At 41.7% G+C, this 15,218-nt stretch overlaps 1 protein-coding gene across 3 annotated transcripts in view; it reads left to right on the top strand.

The window, feature by feature from the left end:
- DENND1A (DENN domain containing 1A) overlaps nucleotides 1-15,218 on the top strand; it is a 205,457-nt gene that overhangs the window by 181,905 nt on the left and 8,334 nt on the right. For all 3 annotated transcript variants that reach the window (XM_086625432.1, XM_086625431.1, XM_086625430.1), the window contains exons 20-21: nucleotides 3,988-4,047; nucleotides 8,545-8,633. In XM_086625432.1, the coding sequence (XP_086481558.1) occupies nucleotides 3,988-4,047; nucleotides 8,545-8,633 (149 nt within the window). The remainder of the gene's footprint in view (nucleotides 1-3,987; nucleotides 4,048-8,544; nucleotides 8,634-15,218) is intronic.

Raw genomic sequence — 15,218 nt, 5'->3', positions numbered from 1 at the left:
GTTAACCTGTCCCCCTTAGACCTGGACTGTGGGACCAGTGGATTTCCTTTGGCTCACAAAGCTCCTGCCTTAGTCCAGCTCTCCGGAGGATCATGTGGGTTCTGCCTCTGCCTGCACTGCTCGGGGAGCAGAGGTAGTTTGTGCATGCCCTGCTCCTACATCGAAGTATCCTTGAAAATTAAACTTCAGCGTTTGTCTTTCTGCTTGTTGAGAAAGCACTGTTGGGATCTCATTTTAGGAGGATATTTGGCTGAGTTATAACTCCTTTCCCTCACCAGACCTGCTCCCTCGCCCCGGTTTGCCGTAGCCTTACATGCACTCTGTGTGCTGATCTGCATCTAAACAGAACTATGATATGAGAAATCCCACCTCTGACATGTGCACCAAAGAACTGCTTCTAGATTTGCGTCAGGAACACATCATCTGTTTGTGAAACTATTTTCTTCAGATAGTTTTTATGTGGTAGTTTGCTTATTTGCCTGGAAGTCCCAAAGTTTTCTCCTCACCTGAGTCTGCATTTCAGCTTGAAACTCATCTTATACATAAATACATAGGTTAATTTTTATTTTCACTTACACAAACTAAAATGGTACTTGCACAAAAGCATGTGCTTGTTCTATCATTGGACAAACTAGAACATTCTGTCTGAAATCTTCCTGTGATCTAGAGAGAGAAGAAAAACTTCCCTTTCCTTCTCTCCTTCCTTCCTTTTCCCTCTAACTGAATTCTCCACTGCAGAACCTTGGCCAAAAACGAGCCAGTTGATGCTTCGACTGGAGTGTATCAATGCTTGTTCTTGTCTAGACTCACCTTGTGAGTGTCTTGTCCGGTATCTTACCACTTGCAGAGAAAAGTACCAGCTGTTCTGGAGGAGAAACAAGAAACTTTTCAGTAGATAGATGCAGAATTTTGACTGCTGTCTGAGGAAAGCTTCTTAAGATGCTGATGCAACAGATGACACAGAAAAAGCAGCTGTCCATCCTTTCTTTCACTGGCCGGATTTGTAGCACGGTCATGAATTTGACTGATGACTCTTTTTTTTAGGGTAGATCCCTAAGGAGTTTAGATTATGACTCTTCAAAGCTAGGAATTTATCAGTAAATTGTGGCTGTACTAAATTCCACCTGGAATTCAGGATGTCAGTTTGTGTGGCATTGATTTGTCATGTGATAACTTCAGTAAGAGAGGAGGAGAGTTCAGTCCATGAACAGGTAAGTTTGGAAGGAGCAGCAAGATGAACCAATGCTGACTTGTAATTATTGGTCCATTAGGACTAACAGGAGCAAAATATTAGTGCTGCATGTGGTTTGGCTACAGGCAAGGAGTAAGCAGTGACATGGTTGTGCTATTAAACTCCTCCACGTTGTACTGGAATATCTGATGCTCTTACTCTTTTGTGTACCCCCTGACTTGCGTATGAATGTTCTTCATTCCACATTAGTAATTCAGCTGACAAGGGTACCAATATTGGTGACTTTTTCAGCACAAAGCATAGTTCTCAGATAGCCTCAAATAGTTAAAACTTGATTTTATTGTCATTGTCTAATCAACCAGTGATGTGGCAGATCATTAACAAATCCTGTCACACGTTTTCTCAGAAAAAATATTTTTCCTCCAGCGAGTACCTGGGTAGGTAAGTGCAGCTCAGCTGTGCATGTCCTTGCAGTGACTATAATCAATGTATTGACCATCTCGCTGGGAGGTGACCCTCAGCCACTGTGTTGTGTGCCTGCCTTGCTCTCCAAAGGGCCTGCCTTCCTCACGCTTTTTTCAGGAGCTTGAATAATACTGCTGGTGGTGCTACAGTCTGGGGAAAAGAAAAAAAAAAAAAAAGGAGGAAAATAAAAAAAAAAAAACCCACCAAATAAACTCCACCAAACCCACATTCAGTAATATGACCTAATACTGAAGAAATGATAACATCAATATGTTAAGTATCAGCTTGTAATTCTTGTATCAATAAAAACATATCTGTCCAGAATTTTAAATAGTAATGGAAAATAAATAGTGCTCAAGACACTGCTAGCCACAGCTTTAGGAACATACTTATATTTCCCACCTAAGTAATTCTTGAAAATTTTCTAACGTAGAAATGTTCACGATTTCTAGGTAAGTAAAAGAGAAAAAAGTAACAAAAGAAAGTGTAGATGCAGGAGGCATAAAAAAATCTGAAAAAAATAAATTAATAATAATTGTGTCTTGTTTTTCTGCATAATCAAATTTGCCTAAGTCGCTGGGTAGTAAGTGAACGTCTTTTCAGTAACTAGAAAAGTGCAGATTTCAGATTTTTCAGCTGTTCCATTATGCTTCTAAAACATAATGGTGAATAAGAATGCTGTGTCACATAGCAGAAGTTAAATATAGTTTAAGATTGTGCTCTCAGCCCGAGCAGATAAGACGGGCAGATACACAGCAGTGTAACTCGGAGTTGGGCAATAGAAGGTACAGAAGGGAGACAGTTTGGTGGGGTGAACGGCAGCCACCTCAGCTCCCCACCCTGTCATTTCTCTCTCTGTTCTCTTTGTTTTCATACTTGCTTTCTTAGAAAATATGGAGGGGAAGTGTCACATGGAATAATTCTGGCCTCAGCTCTCCATCCCAAGTTATCCTTTTTTTATTTTCCCCTAACCCACCCTAGAAAGTTGAGCCAAGTACGTGTGGCACTCCTTCATTGGCAACACAAGTAAGGAGAAATGAACCAGTGGATACAAAAGTATAATTTAATAAAATTTGAAAGAAAAGTCTGAAGAGATGCAAGAAGAGAATGAAAGTGGTGTGAAAAAGGGTTGGCTGGAGTTGTACTGTGACGCAGTCTCAGGGACTATGCTAGTAAGAACTGCTGAGACACGAATCTGAAATCTTTTTTGAAGAGAAATACAGTAATCTGTGTAAGCTTTCTTTTTGTGTCGGAAGACACAGACTCCCACTGCCAGTCCCTATCCCATCTCTGCACAGCTGATGGGATTTTGTCTATGGAAGGCACCATGGGCTGGGGGCAGCGATGCAGTCATCGTCACAAGCGTTCAGAGACCACCCCATGCACTCTTCCCTGAGGGCTCTGCTCTCTTGAAGTGCTGATACGTGTACAAAGGGCATCAACTTTAATCTTGTTCTCAATATCCAAGTTGCACTTTAGGAAGGTTTTATTTAGCATCTCATTAATTGTCAGTCGATTCCTCGTCGAACAGACTATACCTTAAGGTGCCATCTGTGTGCAGAGAGTCACGCTGCTGGCTCAGTCAAAAGCAACTGGATTGGAATGGCTCCAGCGCTGTTACAAAGCAATGAGTTGGCCAACTGCTAATTTAAAAAATGAGAGATGGAAATAGGCATGGTAATGCACCGTTCTGTCTTCCTTAGAACTGTTGGTGATGGGCTTTTAGTGTTCTTTACAGTGACAGTGCACACTTTGCTCCAGGCAATGCGTTGGAACCTTCATCCAGTGCAGTGTCTGAACATGTGCTCATCTTAAGCGCAGGAAAAGTTTATTTGACTTTGTTTTTTTTCCCATGCTATTAAATGTCTCTGCTGGTTTGAGGCCTTTACCATAAGTTTTCACAAGCACTAAAATGCTCTTGAGATTTTAGCGAAAGCTTTTTTGAATATCTTGCTTTGCAGGATTCTTTCCATTTGCTTAAATCTTGTCTAGAACACTTAGAGCCAGGAATCCACCTTGAGTGTCTTTGTTGTTCCAGTAAATTTTGGATGATCTGGTCTGGAGTGGTGATTGTTCTACCTTTGGTTCCACATAAGCGATGTTGAGCTTACGTCAACAGGCAGATAAAGCCGCCCTTCCTGTTGTGGCACTCTGTAGGTCATCAGACTAGCCACTGTTTTGGGGGGAAAAAAAAAAATAAAAATTGCATTTGGTGAGGTGAGTATGAAGTTAAGTAAATTCTGTGTTCTGATCCACTCATACTGCTTTTGCCACAAAATCAGAGGTGTTTTCATGTAGGTGACTTTAATTTAGTTTCCACTTTGATACAGCAGCAAAGACTCCGTCCGCCTCGGCCGCCGCCTCCAAAGATACAGCGTTCGTCCAGGCCCGTGAGTAGCCGTGGTTTCGTTTCACTGCCACAGCTTAACACTGCCTGAATTACGCTCTTAGTAGCTCTACTAAACCTCGGTAGTTTGGATTGTCAGACTCTGCAAGGAAGCCATGTGTGAATTATGCTCCTAAACTCCCTTCGTCTCTGCCGCGGCACAGCCCTGGGACCTGCATTTATTCTGCTTTTCTGTGACGAGCGCTGCAGCTTTCAGCCAGGTCTGCAGGTAACTGGTGCTGCTGTTGCAACGTTTGGTTTGACTCTTGCAGTGATGTCTTAATCAAAAGTCTTGCTAGGCTGGCAGAAGTTTTTAGCCAGTGAGCTTTTGAAGACTTGCACTAAACTCAAACGTGAAAGGAAGCAGAAGTCTGAAGAGAAAGCATTTACGCTTTGAAAGTTATGCTTTAAATTAATTTGGGACACTTAATTTTTCTCCAAGGAATAGATGAGTGAATTCACATGAAGAAGGCGAAGTCTGTATTTGGGCATTAGGACGTTAGTAGCACGTTATGGATGATATACATGTATGCTTTATGTTCGTTTCAAATGCAGGCTGGCACTCAGTAATTACATAGGATGAAAAATGTAGGCACAGCATGTTGGCCAGAGGAAGTGGCTCTTCCATGGAAAAACAACACAGAAATTATTCTCAGTGCAATACCTGTGCTGTGTTAGGCAGGGACACCTTATCTCAGCAGTTTTTCATTCAAAACACTAACTGTAGGACGATTGTTATATATTAACTATGCCAGATGGCTTTAAAGCTGGAGACTGTCCTCGATCTGCACTAGTGATTTTTTAGTTTAGTAGTACAGGAAAGTAGTATCAGTTTAGAAAGGGATGTTGTTTTTTTGTAGCAGCCTTGGAAGATATTTATTTCTATTCAGGATTTTGTTTTATAAATATAATTCCCCCAAAAGACAAATACATCTTACTCCTTGCTTCCTTATCCATACATGTACGTCTATAAGAAAGAGAGAGATGCAAGTTTTCAAATCTAATCTTGCTAAAACTTGTTAAAACTGTATTTCGGATGAGCAGGCAACTGGTTAACAAGTGCACTTGGGTGTGTGTTAACTTTTGATCTTTGGTGCATGTTCCTATGTCACATTTCAATAGCATGTGTTTCTTTTCCTCTCTCGTTTAACTCCGGGTGTTTGGCTTAACAGAGTCATTTTATGGATTCCTACTCTGAAGATCTGTTTTCTGTGTTCAGAAGGGAGCATTGGCTCTGCTTGTATGTGTTCTCTTGAACATAATTGATACGTTGCACTAGGAACAAACTTTCCATGGCCCTGCGGAGTTCCCGTAGCGCTTCGTAGCCCCCTTCTTTTGTTTGGCAGGTGTGTGAGGGCACGGAGCAATTCCTCTGTACGAAAGTTGCTCAACAGTGATTTATTACATCAAAGTCTTGCTAAACCTGTTTAATTTCCCAGCTGTAGTGCATTAATAGTCCTCACCATAATGTGTTTGTGTCAACTATCTTTGCTCCCAATGCGATGGATAAAAGGTTGGAAATGTAATAATAAAAGCTCCTGTTGCATTCATCTGGCTGTGTCAATAAGTGGAACAGAAATGCTTCATTCATCAAGAGGAAATTCAAGATAAATGTAAATTATTATAATCACTCCCCAAAATATGCTTGTACCAAATATACATAAATTTGTTGTTGTTCAGAACTGTTATTTGGCTTTTAATAGGTGAAACACATTTTTGTGTGTGTAAATAATACTTTGTGCAGGCTGCTTTTTCCCCTCTCTTAGCCTTGGCACGTATTACAGAGGTGGGTATCGGCAAGTAATGTATCCTAGCCTTTTACAGCAAGCACTGGAAGAGGAGACCAGGTCCCTCTGCTCTTCCAATCAAGTCCATATAATACCAGAATTCCTGAGAAATACTGTTTTCAGCATATATCTGTTTTGAGGAGGAATCCATGGGCACTAGTCCTTGCCATATGAGTCATTGTTACTAATAAAAACAAAAACACAGACCAAAGAAAGGTTAAGGAAGCAGAACAGAGATGTTCTTTACATTCTGCTGTTTTGGAAATGAGTTGTGGTGGTATTATGAAATCGAGAGGGTTGTTGCTTATAATTAATAGAATTCTGTTGGATTAATAGTGACTGTTTGGAAACTTCATTCAATTAGAAAAAGTTCAAATATAATAATTATGCATGAAGTCCATGGGGACAGTAATAAGCACATTTAACCCTTCCGTACTGGATGTTTACCTTTATTCTTTTGGCTGTGTGCTCATGTAGTTGGACTTCTTTCATACTTTTGCATTTGATAAGCATTTAACCTTGTCTATTTGGCTACATAAGACTTGAAAATCCAGCAAGGATTGGCTTGATTCCTGGCTTTTCCCTGCAGTCCCCCATGAACAATGCTCTAAATCCTACTTAGCATGTCACCCTGCGATTTACTGGTCTGGTGGACCCCTGGAGCCATCCCAAAGTCTCATCTCTCTCCCTCATCACCATCGCTCCCCCAGAGTACCACCCGAAAGGTGAAAGTGTTCACAGCATGATGACATGCCGGCTTTACACATCGTCTTCCAGCTCAGATTTAATTAAACAGGTTTCTTTCTTCCTCTTTTTTCCTCTTTCTCCTTCTCCCTGCAATTCCTCTGGCTTCTCTCCCCCCTCTCTTGCACGCTCCCTCTCTCTCCTGCTCTCTCTCTCTCTGTTTTATCAGCCCTAATGAAGCAGTATTCTTCATCGATCCTGCTGATTGCCAGCCCATTCCTTTTGTTTGTTGGCACCGAGCCATTCAGCCGCACTCTGACAGCTCAGCTCGTCTAATTAGCTCTGTTGTTCTTTTCCCCATGTTTCACCACGTTGCAAGTTCAGTTGAAGTTGCCACAAACTTAATCCTTCCATTCCTGCCATAAATTCACATTCTTAAGCTGTCTTTATTGTAGAGAGGAGCAGCCTTGTGTGGGGACTGATCTTCAAGACCTTAACATCTGACCTCTTTTATAAGCCCTTTTTCCTAAGAAATAGTCACAATACATCTCTGGATTTCTTCATCATATCTGCTGTGCACCATTTCCTTTGAAATGAAAATTCAGTACAATAATCCTGCTACTATCTTCTGCATACTGTTGAGTACGCACAATTTGGTGGCTTTTTCTGGCAAGAAAATTTGAGGTTTATGTACCTGAAAAAAACAAACAAACAAACAAATCCCAGAAACACCCCACTCCCCAACAAATAATCATCATAATAATTAAACAAACAAAAAAACAATCAATCAATGAAAACTTGCAGAGGTGGGTGGAAATCTGTTCTATCATTGTAGACAAATTCATCAGTCATCCCAAGAGCTCCGGTTGTAGGCCTTCAACAGCTTCCTTTGTCTCGTGGCTATTAAGGGAGCACAAGCTTGGGGGGGTCAGAAGTTGAGTTATATTCCTAAATTTGAGGGCTTCGGGGGTTTGTGTTGAAACTAGTGTTCAGCTAAGCCCACAAATCAGACTCCATTTCAGGTAAGGTAGCACTTTCTCAAGGAAAAAATGGAAAACTTGTTTGTACAGCCTGACTCTGGTGCTGCAAATGTTCGTTCCCACGTTTGACTCAAAGGGATAAGTTCATCAACAGGATTACTCACTGGTATGGGCAGGCACCTGCCTCAGCTTTGCCTCTGCACTGATCACAGGTGCTTATTCCTTTTGTTGAAGTAAAGCTCGTTTGCTGTGGAGTTCATGCAGGCGGATGAAGCTTCATTTCTGACTGTTAGAAGGCGATGGATATGTTCTTTAAGATTGGATTGGCAGCAACATCATCTTCCACAGAAAAGCTTTGGATTTTATTACAGACAACAAAAGATACACTGACATAACATGAAGAGTGATACTGATAGTGTGTCTGGCAAGGTTTCTGTTCGGCTGCCGGAAGGGAGCAAATTGTTAATGAAGAAGGAGCTGTGTTTTTCGTGTTATAACATTTATTCTAAGCACACATTTTTCAGTGCTCCCTTACACAGAAGTCTTCACTTGAGAAGTTGAGTTCGTATGGACAAATGGACAAAAGGATCATGATGTCAGAGCTGAACTCCACTTTTCAGTATAATGTACAGCAACACACAGGATTTTCCAGTTTTACTCCATCGACTATACAAGGGGAAGCTCACATTTAGGGAATCTTTTATCGGAGATTTAGCCTGTACCGGACAGGACAGTGGAATAAATTTTTGTTGTTTTGCCAATAGCAGTCAGTGACAAGCAGATATATTTCATTTACTATTCAAAAATGTGTTGGGTTTTTTGTCCTTGAACAAGTTGTAGGTCCCTGTAGTTTTTATGTTCATGCTTCATATTCCTTTGTATACATTCACTGGTAACATTGCTGTGGCACAAAAAATACATTTAAAAGAAATTCTGAATGCAAGCTACCTTTAAGATAACAGTGGTTATGCCTATTTTGTTGTTTATGTCTGCTCTTTGATCAACTTGAAGTATTTGATGAAATGTCTTCTCTGTGTGTGCATGTAACAGGTTCGTCCACCAAGACCTCATGTTGTTAAGAGGCCCAAGAGCAACATCGCGGTGGAAGGACGCAGGACTTCGGTTTCAAGCCCAGATCAGTAAGTACTTTGCTGCTCTGCTTCTCTCTAGCTGCACCAGCAAACACTGCGTTCAGAGCTGGAACTAGTCAAAGGAGAAATTAAAAAATCCTACGGGTCAAAGTAATTTTTTAACTAACGAAAATTTTGGTTTTTAATTTTTGGAACATTTTAAAGGAAGTGTGAAAAAGCAAGAAACCAATGTTTACTTATTGGAAAATTCTGGTGTGCCAAGTTAGACATAGTCCTATCAGCCTGTTTAGTGAAAGTTTTCAGGTTTTGGAGGTTTGTTCATTTCTTTGTTGTTTTGTTTTGAACTGTACTTTAAATGAAACTGTTAGCCATATCCCTGCAAATCCACCGTTCTTGCCAGGCTTTACCTGGACGATAAAGAGTTGTTTGTTTTGTAGCAATGGCAGTAAGGGTTGTGTCTCATGCTTGTTAGAGTCCCATTAACAGAGGGTCTGTAACGAGCTCTGTAGTGAAGGCTTGTAGGGCTTAACTCTCTTGCAGAGTACTAGCAAATTTATCATTTCTTTAGATGTGACTACGAAATAAACAGGGGTAACGTTCCAACCAAGTTGTACTGCTGCTGCTTACTGCCAGGGCATAAAATGAGTTGGTTTCCAACATCTACCTTGTTCATACGAACAGTATATTCCGTACCTCAGAGAGATTTTTTTCAGATAGTTCCATGAATGTCACATGTTGAAATACTTTTTACAAAGACGACAATACTACGTATTGTTGCAGATATTCTTAACACATTGCCTTGGTTGAGTTAAACAATAGGCGATCAAGTGAAAAACTAGAAAGAGAATGGAGATATTGAACCTTACCAACACAGCCCAAAAGACACTATTGTGTGTGACAAACGTATGTGTAGGCTGCATAAATATGCATTTTGCATGTAAAATTATTTGCATTCTTCAGCGTGTCGCTGCTTCAACTGTTCCGAAGTACAAAAGGTTGAACAGCACCAAGTTGTGATTGGGTGCGGAGGCTGCTGGTAGGGTATTAGCTGCTCTTCGTGAGGCTCGGAACAAGCAGTTCAGAAGTTTGGAATGGAAAATTCTCCTCTCAGTCCAGAATTTTTGAATCTTAAGAACTGTGCGTTTTGCTGGGGGCGGCTGATGTTAGAAGAAGGTGGTGTGAAAAATGTGGCTAGAGTAGGGACAGACCTGCTTGGCTGTCCCGAGGAAACAGCTGAGCAGTGAGGTAAGAACAGCAGACAACAAAGCCAGTATGCGTTTTCCAAGTCCTGTGGCAAGATTAAACTGGTATTCCCCACATATGAAGCATCTTTGATGCTGTCCTTGAACGGTGACTGGAGTAGCATTTTCCAAACGGCCAGTGTTGGGCAGTGCAGCCTTAGCATGGGAAGTGACACTGGAGCTGCTCGTAGACTGCAAGCAGAAGACTCAGGGGCTGCAAGATGGTTGCACTGGTCTAATCCCACAGAGATTTCCTTGTAATTCATCTCTACCTGCAGCACAAAGTAATCGCTTCTATCACAGCCTGTGGTGGCTTTGTTGCCAGGAAAGCGAAACGCTTTAGCCGATGCCCAAGATTACAGGATATTTGCTGTGTCTGAAGATACTAAAATCTTATGAACAGAAAAATGGTTGGCTTCTTTCAACACACCTTTTTCCCACATGTGTACCAGTTCCTTGTCATCACTGTTTAAGGGAAAAAGAGGTGGAGGTTGGGTCCCCCCTTGCCCCCAAAGTTAAGCGCGTGGCTAGCTTTTTCCCAGCCACTCTGGGATGGGCACATAGTCTGGCTTTTAGCTAAAAGGAATGGTCACTTGGAAATTCTACAGGATTATTTCTCGCTTTTATAGTGGAATTTGCTTGCCCTCTTGTGGAGTAGGCTGTAAATCCTGCAAAAGGGTTTGTGCTGTTGCAGGGTAGGTAGCTGTCCCTGCACAAAGATTATAGGAATTTTTAAAATAAGTTTCTTCTTAATATTTAATATGATGACCCACTGCGTGTAGGTGAAAGATAGTTGAGTCAATTTAACCATTATGTGTTTTTCATGTTAAGGATTATGCATGTTTGGATTCAAAAGCTGCTTGACCTTCCAGTGTGGCTTACTGCTAACATGTATTTTCAATTCCTGCCAGTATCAGAACAGAAATAAACATAAACATGAATGATAAACATAACGTTTGTACTACTGCTAGTAATATATTGAATTGCAATTATTGTTTGACTTGGTTTTAATTTATTGCTGTTAGTTTTAGTCAGCCTTTACAATTCAGCTGCTTTCACAAAGTGCAACAATTTTTTTGTGAAAACAATTTGACAGTAATCTACAAAAGGTAACAAAGATGCTTTGTAGCTGTAAACTGACTTATTTTTCTTCATGAGCATTTATTTTACTGATAGGTTTTTCCATCTTTTTAATGCAGAAGAAAAACAGGTAATGTTGCTAATACCACTGACACCTGCTATACGGTACCAGTTGTGGTCTCTTCCTGTTTCACAGCTTCGCTATTTTTTCCAGTTCAAATGCAGTGTCACAGCAGGAACTGGTGTATTTTCATTCTTTCCTGTCATCAGCTTCAGGTGGCAAAAGCAACTTTGACATAACTACTTCCAGGCAGTTAATTGTAGAATATTGGACTCCACCACATCTCCTCCAAGGTGTGTGGTTAGAGTGTTTGAGTAAGAACAGGTTGGGGCAGGCAAGGAGACAGGACACACGGCACACAACAGTGATGACACTGACACTGCAGTTGTGATTTCAGAACTGGAAATATCTAACCATGTGCTGAGCCAAAGCTTAAATAAATGGCTTACCGAAGAAATAACTTGAGGTGAACCCCTTTGAAATAGGTACTGACTCAGTAATCCTGACCTATTCCATACTATTTACCTCAAAATGACATTTTGAATAAGCGAAAAATAGTGACTGAAGGTAGGATTTTCATGACATTTTTCACAAACTTTCTTTTATCTGTCCCAGTAAGAAATAATCTTCCTCTATTGTTCTGAAATGAAAACATAAATCCAGGGGTTGTCTCTTTAAAAAAATGTGCATTGCTTTCTCTCTCTGGGATAATACTGAAATGAATGAAAACACCACAAATACGTATTTTCCCTCGTCTTACCCGGTAGTGTTGGAGTACCCTTGTTGTGGATCAGAGGAGATTCCAGGAAAGCAGCAGCAGTGCTGAGGGTGCTTTTCTTAACCTGAACTTAACCAAAATATTTAGCTTAATTGCACTGGTTCCAAAACTAGTTATTAGCCAGTTACTTCTTTCAGGTGCTCCTGTGTGGGTCACTCTTGTGAGTCACTTCCAATGGGAAGTTTCTTTCTGTATTTAACTTTTGGGGCTTGAATGATTACATGAAGGCTTCAGAGAGATTTCCCAGGATGTCTGACTGGTTAGCTTGGACTGGGACTTTTGCATCCTCCTTCCAGCTAGTGGAGAGAGGGTCCTGGGGGCAGGTCCTGGCACCCGCTGAGCTCCGGGCACAGGGCAGCGCTTTCCGTTTGCCGTGTTGCGTGTCGTGTCTGAGGAGTAACCCACTGCGCAGGCATCCTTGCAGTGGTTATGTTTATTAATGCATTTCTTGTGATACTAGATTTGTATCTTCAGTTACATGAGTTAATTTTTTAATGTGTATAAAAGAAAAACGTTGGTTTGGGGGTGTATGTGCTGGCTCTCTAATCAGTCTGCAGTTAGAACACGGGCGGGCGGGAGCAGTGACTTCAGAGAACGCTCAAGATTATTGCTGATGTCTGTTGTTAAACTGTCAGAAGAGCTGGTGGAAGAATTGTTTTCCTCCATCAAAATTTTCAGTGATTTTTTTTTTTTCTATTTCAATAGAAACTTTATTTTTTTACAATTTTAGCAATAACTCAAGGTTTGTGATGTTTATGATTTAAAAATTTCTCTTTAAATCTAAAATGTATGATTTTTAAAAATCTTTTTTAGTCGTAAGGTAACAGGAAGAATTTATAGATGAGAGCTCAGAAAATGCTGGATTACCAGCTGGGACAATCCTAGGCACGTGGGGCATGCCTCCTTAAACACATATTAGTTGTTCACGGAAATAAGATGTTGCATTTTGAACAGATAGGCAGTTTTTTGAGAGCTCTCTTTTACACCACAGCAAGATTTCCTATTAAATGTAGAATAGACTTCTAGAGTGCTCTAGGATCCTTCTTCTGTAAATACCGACTAGCTGGCTTCCAGGGCATGCAGAGTGGGAGGAAATTAAAATAGGAAATCAGAGGGTCAGGCTCACAATTAACAGCGTGTCAAAAGGCTCTTGGGCTGGTGAAGCCCGTGTCAGTGCTGCAGCAGTTCATTATGGTTTCCAGAAGTCGTGTAGGACTTGCTAGAGAAGCTAATGGCTTTCCCTTATCCTGCATGCATGAAAATGGGCTGCGGTGCAATAGTGGGTTATTACACTGGGTCGGGTGCGAAGGCAGCGGGATGGCTGTGTTAAATGATACAGGCTCATAAAGCACATTACATTCCAGTTGTTGTAACCAGGCTCTGAGTTCTGCCACACAGAATATGGGTATGGTAAAGGTTTTCCATGGCATCACTGCAAGCAGGGATCTCTCCTTAGGAAGAAAGCGAAGCCAGCTACCTATAGATAGCTGTTTGAACAAGGATGGCTGGAATCCTGAGGAAAGTACTGCAGGTGACAGCAGACAAGACTCACTGCGTGCGCTTTGAGTCTTCAGCCGGGGGAGAACTGGTGCAGAGGGAGCTAGAGGCAGTGAACGTGGTGCCAAAAAGCAGGTGCCCAGCAAAGGGGCAGCAAACAGGAAGGAAACGGAGAGCAGTCGGGTTTTGCTGCAAGCCGTGTCCAACAAGAAGCGCAGCACAAGGCAGGCAGGGCTGCCCTCGGGAGCACGGTCCCAGCGGGCTCTCCCACCTTCCCAGTACGGTGGTTTACAAGAAACTTCAATTTTGGGGCGTAGTTCTGCTTTGGAGTGAAGCTGCCCGATGTGTGCAGCTGGCCTGTGTAAGGGGATGTGCTGTCTGCAGGGGAGGGTGGTGAATAGATCCTTTGTACTGAGTAATGGGGAAAAAATGTGAAATGACTTTGTAGAATCTTGCATCCAGATCTGTCAGAGCAGGCAGAGGTGTCATCCAGCTTGTTCCCACTTTAAATTCTTTGTTAGTATTTCCAGCCCTCTATAAAATTTGTGGAAAGTTCATAAAAACTGTAAAGCAATTAGTTACCTGCCTGTAGTGATCACAAGCTGTTGGTTGTTTTGTCTGGTTGGGTGACTTGTGATTCAAATTTTTTTGTTGTTTTAGTTTAAAATCTCCTTTATGCTAATGTTCTTGTTTTTCTGGAAATACTCTACTCCTATGAACGTTCACAGTATTTAAGGTGACACTTAAACAATCATATGGATCCTTTAGTATTTTTGTTAGCTCACACTCAGGTGTGCTGAGGATTCGGAATGCGCAGGAGGGAGTTCCAGTGGTAGGTCTGGGCTTTGTCCAGATGGAACAGTTAGAGGTGACCCCCTCAGTCCCAGGTCTCCTATTCCATACCAGCAAGAAAAAGCCCATGCATCCAAATCCCTCATTCTCTTCGTTTTACTGTCTAAGAGGGACAAATTCCTTAATTCCCTAGAGCTGCTGTATAGTTATTCTTTAAAAAAATATATTATTAAACAAAAAAATCCTCCCTCAAATTCGGAAAGCCCTTTTTAGGAGAATAATGACAACAAGTCCGTACTGCCCCTTTGTATCATAATCTCTGTAATCAGGAAATAGCAACACAGTTAATAAAATACAGAAATTTTATTTTCTCGTAGCCAAAGTATCTTTTAAAATTATTACTGGATTCTCCTTATTAATTCCTATATCCAGTACTCACATTTCTGTATATATTTTTTTCTATCTCAAGTACATTTAGGTGTCAATTAAATTTGAAATATCTACATTTGTCAGCATTTCATTTTTGGCCGGCGTGATGTGCTGCTGATTTGTCCGTGCATCCTGACACATGAAAAAAAAAGCTCCTGAGATGCAGATCTTCCTCATTAAAAAAGAAAACCCATCCTCTCATAAGGGTGCGCGGAGCCGTGGAGCGCGTCCCGGCGTTCTCGCGCTGCGTTTCTGACATGATATTTAAAAAGGAACAGCCGCGGCTGTCAGCACTGTCACACGCCGGCGCCAGCCGCAGACGTGCTAAACTAAACATTAGGAAGAGATCAGCAAGTCAGCTGCGTGGTGACTGGGCGCAGCGAGGAGGTAGGCAGGAGCCCCTGCAGCCGTGTGAAGATGATGAGGGTTGTGGCTGTGACGGACGCGTCCTTTTTTCCGTCGGAGGCGGCCGGTGCCGGCCTGGGCAGACGGCTCTTTGTGCGGGCCAGGGCTGGGTGCCAGTCTGCCCAAGAGGTGCCCCAGTGGGATAATGAGGCACTTTTGGGGGATTCTGCTGCCTCAAGCTAATAAAAAACTTAAACTTGGACGATTTGGGGTTGTTAATCCCTTCTCTTGAACCAAAATCTCATCTAGAGCACGCCAGCGGTGAAACTTAAGTGCTTTCTTCTAATTACAAGACCCCGTTTTCTTTGAAAGATTCCTGCAAGAGCAGCAGCACGGAGCATATTACCCTG

The sequence above is a fragment of the Tauraco erythrolophus genome, chromosome 22, assembly GCF_009769465.1.
Source record: "Tauraco erythrolophus isolate bTauEry1 chromosome 22, bTauEry1.pri, whole genome shotgun sequence".
Lineage (NCBI taxonomy): Eukaryota > Metazoa > Chordata > Aves > Musophagiformes > Musophagidae > Tauraco > Tauraco erythrolophus.
This window is presented reverse-complemented; position numbering and strand designations above follow the sequence as displayed.